This window comes from Trichomonas vaginalis, chromosome V (assembly GCF_026262505.1).
Source record: "Trichomonas vaginalis G3 chromosome V, whole genome shotgun sequence".
Taxonomy (NCBI): Eukaryota; Parabasalia; order Trichomonadida; family Trichomonadidae; genus Trichomonas; species Trichomonas vaginalis.
This window is the reverse complement of record NC_067207.1, coordinates 24,502,467-24,523,116: the sequence shown is the minus strand read 5'-3', so window position 1 is coordinate 24,523,116 and position 20,650 is coordinate 24,502,467. Positions and strand designations below refer to the sequence as shown.

The following is a 20,650-nucleotide window of genomic DNA, read 5'->3' as shown; positions in this document are numbered from 1 at the left end:
ATAGATTCCATCAAAGGTTGCAGAATAGATGAAAACCACTTCGACTTAGAAAAATATAGCACGTTTTACTGCAAACAAGATGTAAGAATTTTAAGAGAAGGTTTTGTAAAGTTCCGCAATGACTTATTGAAAGAGTTTGATTTAAACGTTTATGACTACGTTAGTATTTGTTCTATTGCTAACAAATTGTTTGAGAACAGAGTATACTTCCCGAATGGAAATCTTTATGACCTCTCAAATAAACCAAGAGAATTTATTTCGAGATGCATTCAAGGTGGAAGATGTATGTTGTCAGATAACATGAAACAAAAGAGCAAAAAGAAACTCATTGCTGACTTCGACACTGTTTCATTATATCCTTCAGCTATAGCAAGACTTTATACTTTAGAAGGTATTCCAAAAGTATTGAAGGAAGAAATGTTAAGCACAGAGTATCTCATGAGACATTTATTCGATGATGACCAAAAGGAACCCATTGGTGAAAAGTTTATGTCTGGCTTCTTTGTTCTCATTAAGATAACAGAGATTGGTATACCCAGACACTTTCATTTAATAGTTTGCGACCCTGAACTAAATCCAGAACTTAACGTTCCAAGAAGTTCAAACACTTGCTGTCTCATGTATGTTGACCATATAACATTACAAGACCTCATAAAATATCAATGTGTCAAATGTGAAGTGTTGCAAGGATACTATTACGATGGAAACAGAGATATGAGAATAAGAGATGAAGTAAAGAAGTTGTTTGAGTTAAGGTTAAAGTATAAGAAAGAAGGAAACCCCTTACAAGAAATTATAAAACTCATTCTGAACAGCATTTATGGCAAAACTATTCTATCTCCTATTGAGTCAAAAATAACCATAGTAAATGACAAAGATGCTATAAGATATGCTATAAGAAATTACAACCATATAGTGAAGTTCGAAGGTTTGGATGGTTCAGATAAAACTATTTTCAAGCTAACGAAAAGCATTTGCAGACACTTTAACTTCTGTCCACTTGGTGTTAATATTCTGTCTATGTCAAAACGTATTATGAATGAAGTATTCTGTACTGCAGAGGACATGGGACTTCAAATATTTTACCAGGATACCGACAGTATGCACTTATATAATGAAGACATCCCAAAGCTTGCAGCAGAGTTTAAGAAGAGATATGGTCGCGAACTTATAGGAAAGAACCTTGGTCAATTTCATAGCGACTTTGCAGAAATAACACCTGGAAAACAAAGTTTAGCTTATAAAAGTATTTTCTGTGGAAAGAAGACCTACATAGACTTACTCACGAATGATTTAAATGAAGTTGCATTTCACTGCAGAATGAAAGGCGTGAAGCAAGATGTTATTGCTTTAACCGCTAATGAAATGTTTCCTGAAGCTATACAATGCTATTACAATGAAGATAAGAACATTCACATACCTGTTGGAACATATGACAAAGACTCTGAGTTCAGTTTAATGAAACTTTACAAAGCACTTCATGATGGTCAAGAGATTGCATTCGACTTATGTAAGTCATGTCAACCTTGCTTTGCTGAAAAGTTCAACTTTTCAATAACGACTAAAACAAGCTTTATTCGTAAGTTGAAGTTCTGAGGTCATTTATTTTTGTCAGCAATGAGGTCATGAATGAGGTCATTTATTTTTGTCAGCAATGAGGTCATTCGTGATAAAAATAAAGCTAGCGTAGATTTTACAATACTGCGATGGTAGAGTTTAAGAGTTGTGCTTCAATGTAGAGACAGTCCTTCCCATCTGGAGGCAAGAACACTGGACATTTATGGTCATGAGTGGAGAACATGTCTATCCAAAACTCACGATTGAAGCCAGTTAATTTATAGTATTTAGGGTTAGGAAGTGGTGAAGTTCTTGTATGACCAATGAACTCATTTTCAACGCCTTTGGCTATATTAGAGTAAAGTATTGCTTGCTTTCTATCCCAAATGCCAGGTGTTACAATCTTTGAAAATTCATTTTTCCTCGGAAGCATTGCATCATAATTGAAAACATTCTTAAAATCATCACTTGGTTCGGAGATTTGAAATCTTATACGTAATGGATTTTCTTTCTTTTTAGCGACTTCATTGAATGGTGAGAATACAATGAATTGACAGTCATGTGTTCCATCTTCATTTTCATTAAATTCATAATGAAAGTCTATAAGTTGTGGCTGACTACCTTCTTCCTTCAGTTGTGCAAGAAACTCACGTAAAGGCTGTAAAGTTTGTACTTCAATGTTGAACTTTTTCTCGAACATCTCATTAAATGAAATCATACATTGCAACAATGTTGTATCGTCTTTAAAGTATTTGTATATGTGAATGTTTTGGGCGCTTAAAGACTGTTCGTCATTTTCTATCTCGACTTGAAGTATAAAGTCAACCTTTCTGAAAGCACGTGTTATATACATAGATGTTATGCCAATGTACTTCTCTTCATTTATGTTCACAATCCAGTCTGTTGGAAACTTAAACGTTACTCTGTTCCCCTTTATTTTGACGTCAGGGTTTTCACTACTGAACGCAACAGATAAAGGTATTTGTCTATACATTTAGTTTGGATAAAAATAAACCATTTACTCTTTCTTTGCTTCAGCTTCCTTTGCTTTTTGTTCTTCCTTTGCTTTTGCTTCTTCTCTAGCTTTTTTCGCCAGCAAACGTGGGTTCTTCTGTCTTCCAGCAGCTAATGCAGCTAGTTGTTTTCACTAAGTTTTCTCTTTGGTCTCTCTGGCTTTGTTCTTTTTGTTCCTTCAGTTCGGATAAAATTTGCTCGCGAATTTCTTTCTTCAATGCTTCACATCTATGACCCTTGGGTCTTGTCCATATGACTTGTCTGAGTCATTTGACTGTAGATAAAAAACTAACTTAAAACTTTAACCGATGTAAAATGAGCTTGTCAAAATCAGAGCGAGAGTCTATTATATTAAATGACGCAAGAGGAATACAACATCCTTTCTATTACGTAAGTCAGAGTAAAGATGGTAAAATATACGTAAGAAAAAGAAAGGTACCATTAGCGAATGCAGAGAGCGACAACATTAAGGTGCATGGCAAGGGTGAAGTCACGAAGCCCATATAAAACCTTCTGTTCAAACTGAGCCACCAAAAGAACAAGAAGAAAAGAAGCCAGATGTACTTTCAATAACGAACCAAGAGCTTATTGCAAAGTTTGTGAATTTCATTGAAAAACAAACCGAGTCAAAGAATCCTGACCCACCAGTGAAAGAAGTTGAGACAAAAGAGAATGTACAGTTCATTGAAAATGTCAAAAACAACTTCCACCACGAATGCCAAGAAGAAGAGTGAGAATAATGAAGTAAATAGATATTTTTATCTGAAGTAAATACATGCAGAACGAACAGTTAACGAATTTACTCCAGCAGCATATTCATCAGATTCGCTCATATTTCGATATCATAGACAATGCAGTTCAAATTGGTGACACTAATAGAAAATATTCTGACGCAAAGATTCCATCACAACCTGGAACTGCTAAAGATAACACATGGGTAACATTTCAATCTCTCACCTCCTGGTGAAAATATGTTGGACCTTTACAATACATTCATTACGTATAAAATGGAAGGTCAATTTATTGTAGATAAAGAAATTGGTTCAGGTTCCAATAAAACAAACCACCAGGATTTTGGATTGGTTTCGATGACGCTTTCTATGCAGTTGCTGGATATCAAATCCTTGCAAATGGTCGTATCGTATATTCTCAAGACAAGCAAGAGAAGAAGCATATATAACTTCAAACTCACAAACTACCGAACAAATAAAGAAAGTAGATGTTTTCTCAAAGACTCGACATGAAGATGTATGGAGTCATTCGGGAACATGCAGAACAGGACAAATTGTTAGTGGTCCAATTACAGCAGGAAAATCATTTGATTTTAAGCTTCGTTTAAGAATTCCTGTTAGAAGATTCCTTCCATTAGAAGCTATTCGATTTATTCCAGCTTTTGCAGGAAACATTCAGCTTAAAGTAAAGTTCAGTAGCGACGCCTTACAATGCACATCTATATCTGTAAATGATATCATTGCTTTCAATCCAACTCTTAAAGTTGCATTTGCTTCAGATTCAAATCCACCGACAAATAAATTTGTTCCATGGAATGAACCATTCACTATGATAACGAAGGCAGTAGAAGCTAGTGGAACAGTTACTATTACAACTGTAAACCAGCAACTATTTCGAACAAAGATGGATTTTAATGAATGTTTCATTCATCCAAAGTCATTCTCTTTAGACCCTAACATTTATACAGAACTTGTAGAACATTATACAAACGAGGCTTTATGTTTTCCTGTTAAAGTTATGGATTGGATTCCTATGGACGGTTCATTCTCAAAGAATACAGATAGTTCAAGTGCAACATTTACAGGCAGCTTATACGCCTATTAATGTTAAAAGTATTTGGGCACTATTTAGAAAGAAAGACAACTATTATGTTAATTTTGAGAACCCTAAGTTTAAATATCTTCAGCTTTCCATGGGAGCTTATGGAAATATGCCTGCAGAACCTGAAAAATCATATGGACCTGTATTTTATGAAATGGTTGCGAACGCTTGCAATACAAACAATGATATGATAGGATTTAATGAAGATGTTATGAGGTCATTGGTGGATGATGGTAGTGTGGAACATAAATGGGATAGCTATGACAACACACATTTCTTATGTGGTTTTCCAACAGAAGTGGACTTTTGCTTCCAGCAAGGTCAAACATCTACTGCTCCAATAACATACAAATTGTCTGTTAAAGGACCTATTGAACTAGCAACTGAAAATGTACCAAAGCCACTTATTGGATTTATGAGGGATTGTTGCTTTGCCATTCAGGTGCGTGCTAATGGCATCCCCATAATAAGATTAGATGACTATAACTTAGCAACTGACGAAAGTGAGGAATAAAGGATGAACGTTTATTTTTAAAGCTTATAAATGAGTTCTTCATCAAGCTCTCGTGAACCTTCACCATCTGTGAAACAAACTTTACCAAACGATTATGGAGCACCTATTGAATATTTCTTACGAGCTGCACAATGGCAAAGAGCAGTCTCACCAAGGTTAGGTGTTCCACCAGCTCCTGTCAAAAATAGCATTTGGTCAAGTCCTTATATAAGATATGGTCTCCCACTAGGTTTGCTAGCTACAGCAGGAGCAGTAATGATGTTGAAAAGAAACAAAGCAAATGTTATAAATAATACTGAAGTAGCTGAATTTGAACAAACTCCGACACCATCGCCAAAACCAACGTCAAAACCAACGCCTTCACAAGCAAAACCTTCAATGACTCCTGAACCTATGGAAGTACAAACTCCTGTTCAAAAGTCAACTCCTAAACCGACTCCAACATTTAAACCAGAACCTACGCCTCAAATAAATCGTAAAACTCCTGCGTTTCCTTACTGAAAAATAACGTTATTTTTATTTTATTTGAACATTTTTATTTGATTGAAATGACGACTAAAGTCACTGAAGCAATGAAACAAAAGTTTTTGGTAGAATACATTAAATCAGGAGCGGTTCCAGAAGGTTTTTACGTTCATACTATGAAGGATGGTAGAGTTCAGTTTAGAAAGATAAAGCAACCATTAGATAAAGAAGGAATTTTGAGAAAGATTAAACTTCATGAGGACAACATTGCTGAACTTAAGAAGAAGCTAGAAGAGTTATAAAGTAATGAATTCAAGTGGGTGAAAAAAGAGGTGAAAAAAGAGGTGAGATTTCACCACTTCACCTAAATTTATTTTTGCGCTATGTTTTCATACGTGTGAGGGTGGTGATATCATTAATTTTTAAGTTTATTTTTATATAAATGACGAAAACTATTGAGATAACAAACTACAACGGTCATGAGTTCAAGAATTTGTTCTTCGTTCCTCGTGAAAATACATTCTATCAGATACGAGGGAGAAAGGGTAAAGTTAGTTTGAGCGTTTATGACTACAAGCATAATGGAAAGTTTATACAAGCATACGATACAAACGGTAAGCGTGTTTCATTAGCTTTGTCAAAACTTACAGGTATAAACTATGACAGTGATTTTGACCTATATGAAGAAGAAAGTGAGTCAGAAGATTATGAGCTGTTATGTGAAGCACAGCAATGGGAAGCGCTGCAATACTTTTGTAAGTGAGAACGTTTATTTTTACATTAGTGAAGTCGTTTGTGAAAACATTAGTGAATTCGTTAGTGAAGTCATTAGTGTTGTAAAATATACGTTAACGGTTTTGTAAAGTGTCAAATTCACATATCAGGGGTAAGGAGGCGCGCAGTGCCGCCGTACCCATGATATGTATACTAACTCAAATTGGGAAGCACATGAAGCAGACATTACAGGACCAAATGGAAAGCCTGATGGTATAAATGAAGTTTTCGTTACTGATGGTCAAGGAAATATTAAAGTCATAAATGGGTATAAATTAACAATGACGGATTATCCTAAACGTAAAGCATATAATGAACGTTATCCTATGCAATTTGATGAAAATGGAAAAGCTATTAAACAATACATTGGAGAAGGTGAAAATGGTCCAATGTATTCATACCATCTTATTCCATATTCTTATTTCAAGGAAAAATTAAATGCTGTTGAAGAGGGACCGGATGGATTACCACGATATGTTAATCAGTTTGATGGTCAATATGCAAATATTAGACCTGAAATTTCAGCTAAGAAATTCTTTAAAGTTGCTTTATTCGATCCAGTGTTCAATGAACAGAAAGAAGCAATGAAAGCAGAATTTAAACCAATTCAAGTGGCAAGAATTTCTTCATCTTCACTTTCAGAAGCGTTCAAGGAATTGATAAAGAAACCACTTTATTCTCAACAAGGTTATAACTTTGATTTAATTAAAGAAAGTGATAGACGTAAATTAGAAAAATCAGATGGTTTTAAGAATGCATGTAATGAAATGATTAAAGATATTGTAAATGATAAAATAAGACTGGAAGAAACTCAAAGCAATATCAATAACATAATTGGTGCAGTTACAAAGAAAGTATAAGCATACAATGATGAACCTTGGGATATTACCGTAACAACTAAATAAAACTTTAAATATATTTTTCTTTTTTTTATTCAATTATAAATGAGAAGACGTTTCACTAGTCAAAAGAACACTAACGCAAAAGCAGAGATTACGGTTGGTTATAACGTAAATGATGATAAATCACGAATTATTCAAAATGTTAAAGTTAATGTTAGTCCTGAATTAACAAGGTCAGCAACTCAACCAAATTTATTAACTCGTGACTTACCGAAAAAGGAGGAGGAGCAAAATAAAGAAGATGAACCCGGTAAAGAACCTGTTGAAATTCCCACTTATCCAACATACCCCCCACCTCTTTCATCAAACATCGAGAACCCAGGAATCTACGATTCCAGTCGCAATGCGCCATATAAAATAGACATTAATTCAGAATTAATGAAAATTTACCGTGATATAATAATTAATAATTATGATTCAATAATAAATTTAATTGATCAATCCGGTTTAATTATTTTACCTTATGAATCATTAATTCACATTATCGCCATTCTTTGTGATGTTCAAGATTCAGACGTTAAGATTCAATTTTTCATAGATGATGAGGTTTCATGCTGCGGAACAGTTGCAAAAATAAATCCTATAAAGGATATTAGCACAATTAAGATATCAAAGAATGGAACAACAACTGAACTTCATTTAACATATAATGATATTTATAATAAAATAGTTGATGAATATAAAATATCACTTGAAAAATTCTTTGTTAAGGCATTTAATATTCAAGCATTAACATTATTGAATAATAATCCTTTGAATCATAATCAATAATAATTGACCTTTCACCAGTTTCTATCGTTTGTTTTATTTCTTTTTGTTCCCCACTATCTGGATCGGTCATTGTAACTGTTTTTGTTATAGTATCAGCTTTATCTTTAACTTCAATCTTTTTTCCATCAGGATATTTAAACCAAAATTCCAAAAATTCGATATTGTCAATCTGTTCATATTTTAATCTATCAATTACATTTTTAATACCATCTGAAAATCTTATGAAATGGTCATTATATGGGTTTGATTGAACTAAATTTGAATGAAGTGAAATATAACCCGTTGATGAATATGACATGACTCATATTTTCTGAAAACACTAAAATTTATAACATGAATGAATTTCTTATTCGTTGAATTTATGAATTCTTGAGGTAATCTTATTCTAGTTTTATTTATCACTGGAAAATAACGCTTTACCATATTTTTAATCGTAATAAAAATGTCAATTATCAATATTATTTCGAATAATAACTGTGAATTAAATTTAACAGTTAGCGGAATTTATAATGTTACTCTCGTTTCTGTGAGTGGTAAATTTAATCCCATTCTTTTAGACCCTTCAGATTATATATCATTTATTAAAGATGACCATGAAAAAACGTATGATATGTATATAAATAATGTGATAGCGAAATGGGATATTAACACAATTTTAAGTTATTTAAATGAATCATTTATCATATGGTATGAAGAAAATTTTAAATCAAAACCCGATAAACTTTTTGAACTTGATGAAATAAATAACCTTATTAAATTTCCGCTGAAAATTAAATTTTGTACTCCTCATCTTCGTTCATTGTTGGGGATATTAAATTTTGAAAAAGATGTTGGGGATGTTTTGTATTCTGACACTGGTTCCAATTTCATTTTAATCAAATGTGATAAAGTTAATACCCCAATGAGATTTTCACATCAAACATTAGACCCTAACTCTTACCCATCAATACAAAACATTTTATCCATCAACTTAAACACATTTTCTTTATCATATCCGTTTCAATTATCCGGGAATTCATTTATTCTTCATTCAAAAGATTTATCAAATATTAAATTTAGAGTAACTGACCTATTTGATTGTGATTTAGAATTCATGAATGAAATATTATGGCAATTTCAAATAGAAAAAATAGGTGATGAGATAACGGATTAAATATTTATTTTTAAATCATAATAAATGATTAAACAACAGCAACCACAGCAACTTAAGGCACAAAGCACCCAGGTCCCTCAGACCATTACATACGCCATATATGCATATAATTCAAAGACGGCAGAACAAACGCAAAGGTTGAAATATGGAGATTTGGAGATAGTATTGAAAAATGACCATTTCGAATTTGTTTGCAAGGGTGGTGCAGTGATATCAAATATAAAAGAAATTTTATTTATGAATTCTAAAATTAAAGGTATAACGGATGATATAACATCAATTCCACCAGAAGAACAGAGATATTACGCATTAAATGCATTTCCTAAAGTTTTGAAGATTGGAAGATTTAATTTAAATGAGGAATTCATAAAAGGTTTCCTAAATGACATAATGAAGAAAGCAGATAAGGAATGTGTTGCTGCTGCGTTAGAGAAGAAAGCGGATAAGGAATATGTTAACGAAAAAGATAATGAAATTAAAGAAAGTGTTGAATGGTATCATGAATGGACATCAAAGATTTTAAAAACTAAAGCCGATACAGGATGGGTTTCAGGATGTTTAGACCTTAAAGCGGATAAGGAATATGTTGCTGCTGTGTTAGAGAAGAAAGCAGATAAAACTTATGTTAATGAAGAAATAAAACAATCAGAGGTCTATTTTACTCCGCCATTTTTAAATTTTATGAAATCATCAGATAAAACCTTTGATATAGATTCTTTTGAATGGATATGTTTCGATGGAGTGACCATGTATTTATTTTATACAGATGGAGTGCTTTATTATTTTAAAACAAATGATTTTAAAAACTATGAATCATTTACTCCATCTGTTTTGAATCCTGATACACGAAAGCCAATCATTAATCCAATAATTTTATATGTTGAATATAATAACGGTAAATTTATGGGAATGATAACGGTTGAAGATGATTTTTGCCCTTGTTATTCATTCGATTGTATCCAATGGTTCAAATGTAATTTAAATCAAGATGCTAAATTTAAATATCCAAATAATCCTATTAGATGTGTTAATAATAAATGGGTACTAATTTATGAAGTCAATCAAATTTTCATTAGTGAGGATGGGATAAATTATTATATGTTTAGTATGATATCATCAGATTTGAAAATTGATTATACAAGTAAGTGGTATTACATTAACAACATGTATTTTATCCTACAAAATGATAAATTTATAGATCATCTTCAATATCACAAGGTCAATTTGAACAAATTTTCAAGCTGATGGAGACATTGAAGCTTTATGTTATGGATCAAATGTTTATGTTCTCGTTTCAGGTGAAATGGTCTATTCATATCCTGTAAGTTATAACAGACATATTTATTTATCACAGGATTTATCAAATTGGAATTGGTTTATTCATTCACTCCAAAATTTACTCAAAATTATAGATTTACAAATTTATTTTATATTGATGGGTATTTCATTGCTTTAGGATGTGGTGATTTAGTAAATATCAGTAGTGATGGAAGAAACTGGTCTGAAATCACAAAATTTCAAGATGTTAGAAAAGCAATTTTCAAAAATAATACGTTAATATTGATAACAAGACCAGTTTTAAATACTCACCCAAATTCAATATTATATAATAAATTCAATATTCATAATGGATTAAATACAATTCTTGAGATGATTTACCCCATTGGTTCTATTTATACGTCAATGAACTCAACAAATCCCGCAACAGTTTTAGGTTTTGGTGAATGGAAGCAGATTGTAGATAAATTCTTCTATTGTGCGAACTCTTCAAAGGAAACAGGAGGTTCAAAGAAAATTACTGAAGCAAACCTTCCACCGCACACTCATACAGGAACTACAAACTTTTCTGGTGACCATAGTCACTCATTAAGAGACCATCCATTATACAACTCAGAATATTATGCTGGCAATGACGTTTTATCTCCAGATTATAACCATTCAGCAAAAAAGACTTTTCGACCAACTGAACCAGGAGGAAATCATTCACATACTTTCACAACAAATCCAACAGGCTTGGGTAAAGATTATATGCCACCATTTATGACTGTATTCGCATGGTACCGCATTTATTGAATGTGCTTGAGCCTACTTTGCAGGCTTACCGCGTTCATTGAATGAACTAAATATATTTTATGTTTGTAATTAATTAGGTAATGAAGTAATGAATGAACTGCAGAAATAAATGTTTACGTTAATGTTTACAGGTTATTCAATAATGAATTATTTTTGAAGAACTGAAGGTGCTACCATGTTACCATGTGCTACCAGGTCATTTAACTTCTCTGAAAAAGTGTGACAACATGACATTTTGACAACAACACAGGAGGAAGGCAGTTATGAATTATTTTTGAAGAACTGAAGGTGCTACCATGTTACCATGTGCTACCAGGTCATTTAACTTCTCTGAAAAAGTGTGACAACATGACATTTTGACAACAACACAGGAGGAAGGCAGTTATGAATTATTTTTGAAGAACTGAAGGTGCTACCATGTTACCATGTGCTACCAGGTCATTTAACTTCTCTGAAAAAGTGTGACAACATGACATTTTGACAACAACACAGGAGGATTAATGCAAAAATAAATTCAAATCATACTTTATAAAGCTTCATTTACAGGTATTTCATCGTCAGTAAATGAATCCTCATTATCGTTTGGTTCAACCTGTTTATATAATCCTTTCATTTCTTCTTTCAAAACATAACACCATGTTTGTTTACCGTCTATTCTTCTCTGTTTCCTATCACATTTATCCTTAATACTCATTTGAAAGTTTTTGTCTTTCATGTCTGATGGTTTGCAGAATAGAGCATTTTCACACGTCATACCTGCACACAATTCATCATAATGTGTATTTATCCATACATCTAAAGGATTTGTTGATAACTCGATTAAATCTTGTTTGACTTCAGTCATCGGAATGATTCGTACATTAAATGATGAAAGGTCATATTGCATAAAATACGTCAGTAAATTATCATAAAATTCCTTAGTGCATGAATCCATTAAATTCTTGAAGTAATCAAATTGACCCTTGAATTTACCATTAACCCTTAAAACTACGTATCTTCTGTCTCCAACTTCAATTTTGACAGGGTAGACGTTGTTAGTTACGAAAATGAAGTTTGCAACGTTCTGAGCAGTTCTTCTGGGTTGATTCTTTTCATTAATTCTAATCTCATTATCCGTAATAATTGATTTCAAAGCGTTGAAGTTTGCGAGTCTATCTTCACCAACATTCTTGAGTTCATTAAGTACAAGAAACATTTTATTTTCAACTACTGAGTTGAAATTACCCGTTAGCTCACTTATTTCAGTAATGTTTTTACATGAATAACCAGCGAGAAGTTCAGAAATAATATCTGTAAATCTGTTTTTACCTGTTCCCTGAAGTCCTTTCAAAATAATTGCTGTTTCATTCTTGATTCCAGGATGTTGAATCATTGATGCAATCCAGCCGAGAAGGTATTTATACACTTCATCGTTATTATCACAAATGGCTTCTTTAATGAAATCCATAAACATCTCAATTTTTGAGTAATCAGGCTTTTCGAGAATGTTGTATTTATAACCCTGAAACGTTGAGAAAACATCTGGGGAATCAGATTTAAAGCAAACACCCTTAACGGTTAATGAAGACAATTGATTTAGTAGTACATCCCATGCTGTTATTGTTTTACCTTCTTCTTTAAATAATTTAATCATTTTGAGTGACTCTTTCATGTTTGACTGAAGAACAAATGATATTTGATTCATTTTGTCGTGGATGTTGTAATCTTTCTGAATGAAGTATTTATTTCCACAATCTACAAAACGGATTACACGTGATAAATCCTCAATTACTTCAGAACTGTTTTTATACTGATGATTTTCAGCCTTGCGTCTAATATCTGTTATCAAAAACGAGTCATCAAGTTTGATATCAAATGTTATTTTTGGCTTACGTAATAAAGGTAAAACGTATTCATCATAATATTCCTTTTGATAAAGTTTTAGAATCTTCACTAAAACAAATGGTGAAGTCATTAAATGTGCATATCTACTACGTGCTTTTTCAAAATTACTTTTAGCATTTTCAGTTAAATTGCAGAAGTTATAAACGTTATCGTATGCTTCATTAATTAAATGATTAGGTAACGAATTAATTGCTTGAAACAGTGTGAATAATGTTATTTCTTTTTCTAAATTCATGTTTCCACCATCATTATGTACTTCAAAATCACTGATGCCATCAACTATGCTCTGGGCAAGTTTATCGTCAATGTTTACATCTTTGTTTTCATTCATGATAGTCTTTGTTTCTTCGTTATTCTGTTCAACTCTTACCTTAATATTCAAATCATTTAATATATCATTCACTGTTCTGGTTAATGTTGAATCATAACTTCCACGAATGAATGAGTATGTATTGATTGGTTCTGTTGCATTCTTGCGAACTCTTGAATCAGCCATGACTACTAATGAACGCTTTGAATCATCCATAGAAGTCATTATGTCGATATCATAATCATTGCAGGAATAACATTTAATCATTCTGTTCGAAACTGCATAGAAGAAATTAGTGTTGCAATAAATGTGAAGACCTCCTGAAGCGGTTTTAACGATAACATCTTTATCCGAAAGTTTTGATAAAATGTCTTTTCTAACTGTTTCTTTAAGTTCATCATTGTATGATTTATTAATATCAACATCTATAATCGTTAAATTTGAAATTTTATTTGCTAATAAAGCCATACCAGTTTTCCTTCCTCTTCCTCCATCGTATTTGAGGTAGTTATGTAAATCAATCTTGTTTTCACCAATTCTTTCGTTGAGGGTTTTAGTTTCTGCCACAACTAATTCCTCAGCTAATGAATCAATAACTTTTTCATCAGAAACGATATAGTTGCTGTTGTTGTTTGTTGCTGTCATTTATATAGGAATAAAAAAATAAAAATAATTTTAAAACTAACTTTATTTTTGGACTGCATCATATTTTCGTAAATGTTGTCAAAATGTCATGTTGTCACACTTTTTCAGAGAAGTTAAATGACCTGGTAGCACATGGTAACATGGTAGCACCTTCAGTTCTTCAAAAATAATTCATAACTGCCTTCCTCCTGTGTTGTTGTCAAAATGTCATGAGGTTAGAAATGAGGTTAGATCTAACCATCTACCCTAAAAATTATTTTTGGTGAATTCAATAAAAATAAATGGTTCATTTACTCACAATATTTTTGTACAAAACAACCCCAAGCTTTTAACTTCTTTTCTGCAGCTTCTAATGCTATCTTAGCGAGTTCATATTCTCTAAATTCTCTCTTTAAATTTTCTTGTTCCCATTGGTCTAGTTCGTATGGAGAATCTCTATAACCATAACATAACTCACGTTCATGTTCTAATTGTTTTCGCACATTTTTCCAACTTCTTCTTCAAACAAAGGTTTAGCATTCTCTACTGTATCTTCAAGTTCTTCTTCATCTAATTTCTCATGAACTTTCTTGTCTATGGAGTCCATAATATCTTTGACATAAAATGCATACTTTACAGAGCACCATTCAGCAACAAAATGAACGAGGTCAGGATGTATGTAAATACCTTTGAATTCATTTATAACACCCTTAGTAAGCTCATAAAATGCTTGTTTTGAGGTCGAGCCACTTTTGGCTCCACCGTATTCGTTCATCCAAAACTCAAGAATTTCCTGTATTTTAGCACTATTGAGAAATCTGTTTAAATGGTTTAACTTTCCTGCTTCTCTTGCCATCTTTGTTGCATTAATGTAACCATCCTTGTCTCTACGTAAGACTTCAATACCGTTATAAGTGCCTTTGTGAATGTTTCGCCATTAGATTTGTTAGTGAATGTTTTTGCTTCGACTGACATTTCTGTTCTTACATACAAAATAAAAAAATAAAAATAATTTTAAAACTAACTTTATTTTTGGGTCATTTACACTCATCCGATGAAGTCATGACAAATCATTTCCTGTGTTTGTCAAAATGTCATGTTGTCACACTTTTTCAGAGAAGTTAAATGACCTGGTAGCACATGGTACACATGTAGCACCTTCAGTTCTTTCAAAATAATTCATAACTGCCTCCTCCTGTGTTGTTGTCAAAATGTCATGTTGTCACAAACTTTAGAACGGCATAATTTAAATTTTTATTTTTATCATAAATGGATACCCACAAGCTCAAAAATTTACCACGAATCATAACAAGGGAGGAAATGATAAAATGATGCAAGAACATGTTAAAAATAACAAACCACTAAAATTGAGAAAATATGGTTATGCAGTAATGATGGAAAGAGAGATGTTGTCAAAGAGGAAAAAAATTAAATTTGGATGAGTTTAAAATTCATCTTTATTAAATTCATTCTCTTCCAATCAATTTATTTATTCTATTAAATTCTTTTATTTTGCTTCACTCAGTTTAAGGATTGAACGGTAAGTTTCTAATTTTTCGATTATTTCTTTATCGTTTTCAACCCCACCGCATTGTGGTTCTTTTTGTAATAGCATATTTTTGATTTAATTCTGTTTAGTTTCTTTTTATATTCATCGTCTGGACTCTTGGCTGCTTCGTTGTCACTCATTTCTTACGAAATAAAAAAAATTAAATATTATTTAAATATAATGGAGTAATAAAATAAATCGGAATTCTATTAATTTATTGTCAACTTCAACTAATACATTACCGTTAATATATCTAACAAATTCAGCTATTGTGTCAAATCTTCGTCTTCTTTTTGTCATTGATTTATCAGTTTTTCCATAATCGAGATGAATCAAAACTTTATCCCCTTGTTTAAAATTCATGAGCCCCGAATTAATTTGTTCACGTTTAACATCATTCAACCTTTCCATTTGCTTTCTAATATATTCCCATTCTTTTGAAATATCATTTTTCATTTCCACTGGTTTCATGTTTATAGTTCTATGCCATGTATTATTGTAATAATATACTAACTGTTGTGATGAGTCATGATTTCCATCCCAGTATATCTGACCGTTAACCCTAACGCATCTCTAAGAGTTCTCATTATTGCATCAACTATTTTATTATGAAACGTAATGGAGAGATGAAAAGAAAAAATTAATTTGTGGAAATAATGAGTCATAGCTGCCTGAAATCCTTTATCACCATCACCCCTGATATTATCTACTCTTCATGATCTAGTAAGTATTGTATAGCTTTCTTGTTTCCTGTTCTGTTTTCCCTTTCACTGGAATGCAATATAAATATCTAGTGTTAATGTTAATGGCAAATAAATAAGTAACTTTTCCTTTTGAATATTCCAGATGATCAATTTCGTATGAATATGGATATGGAGCAAATGAAGGGCGACTAAATTTTTCCTTTAATGGTTGAATTTTTGGGTCAATTGGTTTATTTAATATTTTGAAATCCTTTTTAAAATCTTTTTGTTTCTTTAATGTTTGAAATGGATATAATAAAGTGAATGATGAAGGATTAACTGAAGGAGGAGGCGGTACTGTCGTTGGAGGTTTTGGTTGCAAGTGGTTTAATTTTATCTGCTTTGATTTTGGAATTCATTCCTTCCTTCATTAATTCTGGATGTATTCTATTCATTTGTTTTAAATATGCTGTATATAAAGGTTTGATATACTTTCCCGCTTCGAGTTTATGTTGAAGGATGAATTCCAAAAGTTGATCTTCATTTAAAAGTCGGGCTGAATATGGTTTAACTAATGAATCATAAATTAAAGCTTGTGCATCATTTATGGTCTGAAGGACATGGGTGTTTTGTGGCTCAGGATTATATAATTTATATAATTCATCAATATCTTCTTCTGTTAATACTTTATTTTTGAAATCTTTCAACTGTTTAAGTTGTGATTTAGTTTTTCCCTTTGTATATTCATTATTTTTAATTTTGTCTTTAATTTCAGAAATTATTCTATCATGATATTTCAAAATTTCATTTTTATAATATGGATAATAATATTCCATATCATCACCCGTTATATTGTTATCATATTTTTGGAGATATGCTTTTAAATCATAATAACTAAGAAATTTTTGATTAAGTACTAAATCAGCAATTAAATTTTTTAAATCTGCGCTATTCATTTATATAAAAATAAAATAAATGTTTAAGGGTGCCCACCTCTTTGTCTCTTCTGTGGCATTTCATTAAAAATAAAATTTTAAATAAATGGCATACAACATCCATTTTCACAACATACAGCCTTAGTGTGTGCTCCTGTTAATGCAGTCTTACCAATTGTTAAGCGAGTCATTGACCCGTTTTTAAGTTGTAAATTAATATTCTGACCATCAAATATCACTTTATCATTTATTATATCCAAATAATTTTTAGGTGTTAATTGCTTATTTTGTCTTAAACTAACACCTTTCATTTTTTGTGCAATCTTTTTAAAATCACCCCCATCAATTGAACCGTTGAATGATGTATAACACTTAGGACATAAAGCAACCATGTTATCACCTTGTTTCTCAATTGCTAAACCCAATAATTTTTTCTCATGTGCTTTTTCTTCAGCTTTATTCTTTAATTTAGGTTTAAATTTCTCATCAAAACAGAAGAAATCAAATGGTGCGAATTTGAAAATGTTTTTATCATAAAATTGTTTATCAGTAACAATTGCTTGAAATGCTTGAGTGTTAGGAAGATTTGGGTCGCCAGCGATTGCCCAATAAGATGAATCAGTATCACCTTCAATGAAATGAAAACGATTAACATCCATACATTTATACATAAAATCATAAATGAAAACCAAATACCAGTATTTAGCATTATCTAAAGTGAAGAATGCCTCTTGTAAACATGTTTCACATCTATAAAATCTATCTTTGAGCATCGCTTGATATGTATCCTCTCCTATTTCTCTTATGTTTTTAAACTTATTTGACATACATGCAACGCGTGACTTCTGTGCATTCATTATTTTAGTCTTTGCGTAATTTTGTGTATTCATTGCATCGTAACCATATGATCCATTAAGTGAAATCTTGCAAAATAAACTTTTTCCTTTATTTCCTTCTAATTCAGCCTTTTGTCTTTCGTTCATAAATTTGTTCGCAAATTCATTAAAACAAGTGTTTTTCGTAAATGTTAAAATTGATTGAATATCATCGATGATAAAATGAAATCTGTCGATTAGATACCAAAGATAATAAGAAGAAAATGGTTGATATTGGTTGTGTGTTGATGCTAACTGAGTTAATTTTCTCTGTTTCTGGTCAACTGGTAGATTGTTTGATTTCATGTAATTATACATAAAACTGCCAATTGTTTTTTCATCTGTGATAATATCTAAGTTTCTTATTATCGGTAAAAAGTTTATGTAATCATTAATGTATTTTTCATCAATGTGACCCTTTACTTCAGCCACGAATAAAGTATTTTTCTTTCTAATTATTCCCAATGCTTTTGCTTTCTTTGTTGCTGTATCACAAATGATAACACCATTCAATCTTCCCGGCATATACATTTTATGGTCAGTATATTGAATGAAATCATGAGGATTAGATGAAAATGATGAAGGATATAATGAATTAAAGTCAACTCCAACGAAATGAGTCATAATGTTGGTGGTGTCCTCATTTGATACAGTTTTAGTTTCTGGATTATATGAAAGTTTATTAATGTGCGTGATTCCTTTAAGATTAACACGATGTTGAACATTTGATAGACCACCAGTAATTCCATTACGGAGAATGTGATAAGCTTCAACTGAATCTAAAGTCATTGGTAAATTATTTTTTAATGCATAATTTCTTAAATTGATTCTTAAACGTTGAACATCTTCATCTTTATTTGATTTTACGACATTGCAATAACAACACATTAACTGACAATTTTCTTTAGTATGTGGTTTTTCATTATCTATTCTATCCAATGTTGGTTTATTAGCATATGTAAACGCTTTACCACACATTTTGCATTTAGATGAAAGGATTAAATCGTGATAGTATTGAAAATCATCCATTGAAACATTGTTTTTAGTATCTCTTTTCGCCTTTTCATCTTGTTTCTTATATGATTCAATTTTATATTTCCAATACTTTTTCGTTAATTCAAAACTTGATTCCACATTTTCTTCTTCTGGATATGTTTCGTTAGGATTGAAGTTCTTATATGCTAACGCGTAACGAATCATTGAAGCATTCGATGATAAAGAAAGATTATGAAGCATATCAATTTTATAAACAAATGTTTCTTCAATAATTTTATCGATTGGGTCAATCATAATTTCAACATCTTTATTGCAATAATGAATAAAATATTCTAATCTATTCTTAAAATTTTTAGCATCATTGAGATATATTTGATAATCACTATCTGATATAGTTTCTTGAGTTAATGCTGAATAAAATGAATCTTGAGTGAATGGTTCCTTTTTATATAATTCTTCTTCGTAATTTTCCCACGTGATGAATTGATAAGGGAAAAAGGATTTAACACGTGATTTATTGTTTCCGAAATCTTGAGTGAATTGGTCTAATGTCCCACCCGCTATATAATTTCTGATGTCAATAAATCTCAATTCATATGGAACGTTTGTTTTCTTTACAATGATTTGCTTAAATTGTGAAGATGAACCCAGCATTGATTTTATTTTCCATTTTGCAGTGTTTAAATCACGAAGAATTAAATTTAAATCAAACTTTCCCGAATTAAAACCAATGATATTCACTTTATTAAATTCTTCATCTAAAAGCTCTTTCATTGCTTCCTTCTGTTTTTCATTTAATGTATTCATTAATTCTTCATATTGTTCAATATTTGATTTAGCAACTAATGAACAGGTTGAAAATAAAAATTCAATCCAATCAGAGATGAACGAATCACTTGATGTTAAGCAAAAATTCCTCGTAAATGTTTTATCACGGTCTACGACCCCACTGCATTGCGGCTTTATTTTGACAGTTGATGATACCATAAATGGTTTTAAGTAAGCGTTCAAAGTTGCACATTCAGAAAGTTGAAGTTCTTCTTTAGTCTCTAATGTTTCGAAGTCAAAAGTAATATAATATCTTGTTGGTTTATAATATTCCTGCAAATTATGTGCTAATAGCCATTGATATATCTTCTGTTTCGTAATATGTGGTGCATATGGTTGCTGTGTCTTTTGCAACTGAACGTCTTGAATTAATCTTCCATTATTTTCTTTACATTTCTCACAATGTTTTAAAAATCTTCTTTGGTTTTTCCTTTCTGGATCATCACGGATAGAATAAACTTCTTCTTTACAATATGGACAAACTTTATAGCCGGTGAGTGCTTCAACGTCTGTTATTCTGTCAGCGTGAAGTTTTCCACATGGACTCTGTGTTAATAAAATATTTACTGTTTCAAATTCTGGATCTATCATTATTGATTCCACTAATGGAAAGTCTACCTTGATAATGTCTACGTCTTCTGGTTGAGGGTCACAATAATAAAAATCAATATTAACGTTTAACATTCTTGCTAACCTCTCACTTTCTGATGAAATGTCAAAACCTTCATATGCATCTATTGCTTCATTTAAATAGCTTCTACGAGTTTTAGGATTAACACCATCAGGAATGTTATAGAAGCGTTTAAATAACCTTCTACCTTCTGCTCTAATTTGATTATCATTCATTTTAGCTGTTCCGTTTTTGTTCATTTATGTAAGAATAAAAATTAAAAAATAAATAAAAATAAAG

At 31.5% G+C, this 20,650-nt stretch overlaps 9 protein-coding genes and 2 pseudogenes across 11 annotated transcripts, besides 2 other annotated features; 6 read left to right on the top strand and 5 right to left on the bottom strand.

Annotated features, from left to right (window-relative positions):
- Positions 1 to 6,316: part of a mobile genetic element that runs on past the window's edge.
- Positions 490 to 1,453, top strand: TVAGG3_0395520 (organellar and viral DNA polymerase type B; the record flags this gene model as incomplete). The annotated part of the gene is made up of 1 exon (XM_051232466.1): positions 490 to 1,453. A coding segment is annotated over one exon (964 nt), but the record flags the coding sequence as incomplete, so codon positions are not given.
- On the bottom strand, positions 1,694 to 2,203 carry TVAGG3_0395510 (uncharacterized protein; the record flags this gene model as incomplete). The annotated part of the gene is made up of 1 exon (XM_051232465.1): positions 1,694 to 2,203. A coding segment is annotated over one exon (510 nt), but the record flags the coding sequence as incomplete, so codon positions are not given.
- On the top strand, positions 4,132 to 4,918 carry TVAGG3_0395500 (annotated as a pseudogene). The gene has a single exon. A coding segment is annotated over exon 1 (787 nt).
- On the top strand, positions 4,949 to 5,419 carry TVAGG3_0395490 (uncharacterized protein; the record flags this gene model as incomplete). Its single annotated transcript, XM_051232464.1, has 1 exon — positions 4,949 to 5,419. The coding sequence occupies one exon, from the start codon at positions 4,949 to 4,951 to the stop codon at positions 5,417 to 5,419; it is 471 nt and encodes a 156-aa protein (XP_051102194.1).
- On the top strand, positions 5,467 to 5,685 carry TVAGG3_0395480 (uncharacterized protein; the record flags this gene model as incomplete). The annotated part of the gene is made up of 1 exon (XM_051232463.1): positions 5,467 to 5,685. The coding sequence occupies one exon, from the start codon at positions 5,467 to 5,469 to the stop codon at positions 5,683 to 5,685; it is 219 nt and encodes a 72-aa protein (XP_051102193.1).
- TVAGG3_0395470 (uncharacterized protein) lies at positions 5,826 to 6,146 on the top strand (the record flags this gene model as incomplete). The annotated part of the gene is made up of 1 exon (XM_051232462.1): positions 5,826 to 6,146. The coding sequence occupies one exon, from the start codon at positions 5,826 to 5,828 to the stop codon at positions 6,144 to 6,146; it is 321 nt and encodes a 106-aa protein (XP_051102192.1).
- A 1,103-nt stretch (positions 6,317 to 7,419) lies between the features above and the next one.
- Positions 7,420 to 20,650: part of a mobile genetic element that runs on past the window's edge.
- On the top strand, positions 9,008 to 10,201 carry TVAGG3_0395450 (uncharacterized protein; the record flags this gene model as incomplete). Its single annotated transcript, XM_051232461.1, has 1 exon — positions 9,008 to 10,201. A coding segment is annotated over one exon (1,194 nt), but the record flags the coding sequence as incomplete, so codon positions are not given.
- Positions 11,950 to 13,895, bottom strand: TVAGG3_0395440 (uncharacterized protein; the record flags this gene model as incomplete). The annotated part of the gene is made up of 1 exon (XM_051232460.1): positions 11,950 to 13,895. A coding segment is annotated over one exon (1,946 nt), but the record flags the coding sequence as incomplete, so codon positions are not given.
- On the bottom strand, positions 14,186 to 14,649 carry TVAGG3_0395430 (annotated as a pseudogene). Its single transcript has one exon. A coding segment is annotated over exon 1 (464 nt).
- Positions 16,454 to 17,062, bottom strand: TVAGG3_0395420 (uncharacterized protein; the record flags this gene model as incomplete). Its single annotated transcript, XM_051232459.1, has 1 exon — positions 16,454 to 17,062. A coding segment is annotated over one exon (609 nt), but the record flags the coding sequence as incomplete, so codon positions are not given.
- TVAGG3_0395410 (DNA/RNA polymerases family) lies at positions 17,140 to 20,610 on the bottom strand (the record flags this gene model as incomplete). Its single annotated transcript, XM_051232458.1, has 1 exon — positions 17,140 to 20,610. One exon carries the CDS (start codon positions 20,608 to 20,610, stop codon positions 17,140 to 17,142), a length of 3,471 nt encoding a protein of 1,156 aa, XP_051102188.1.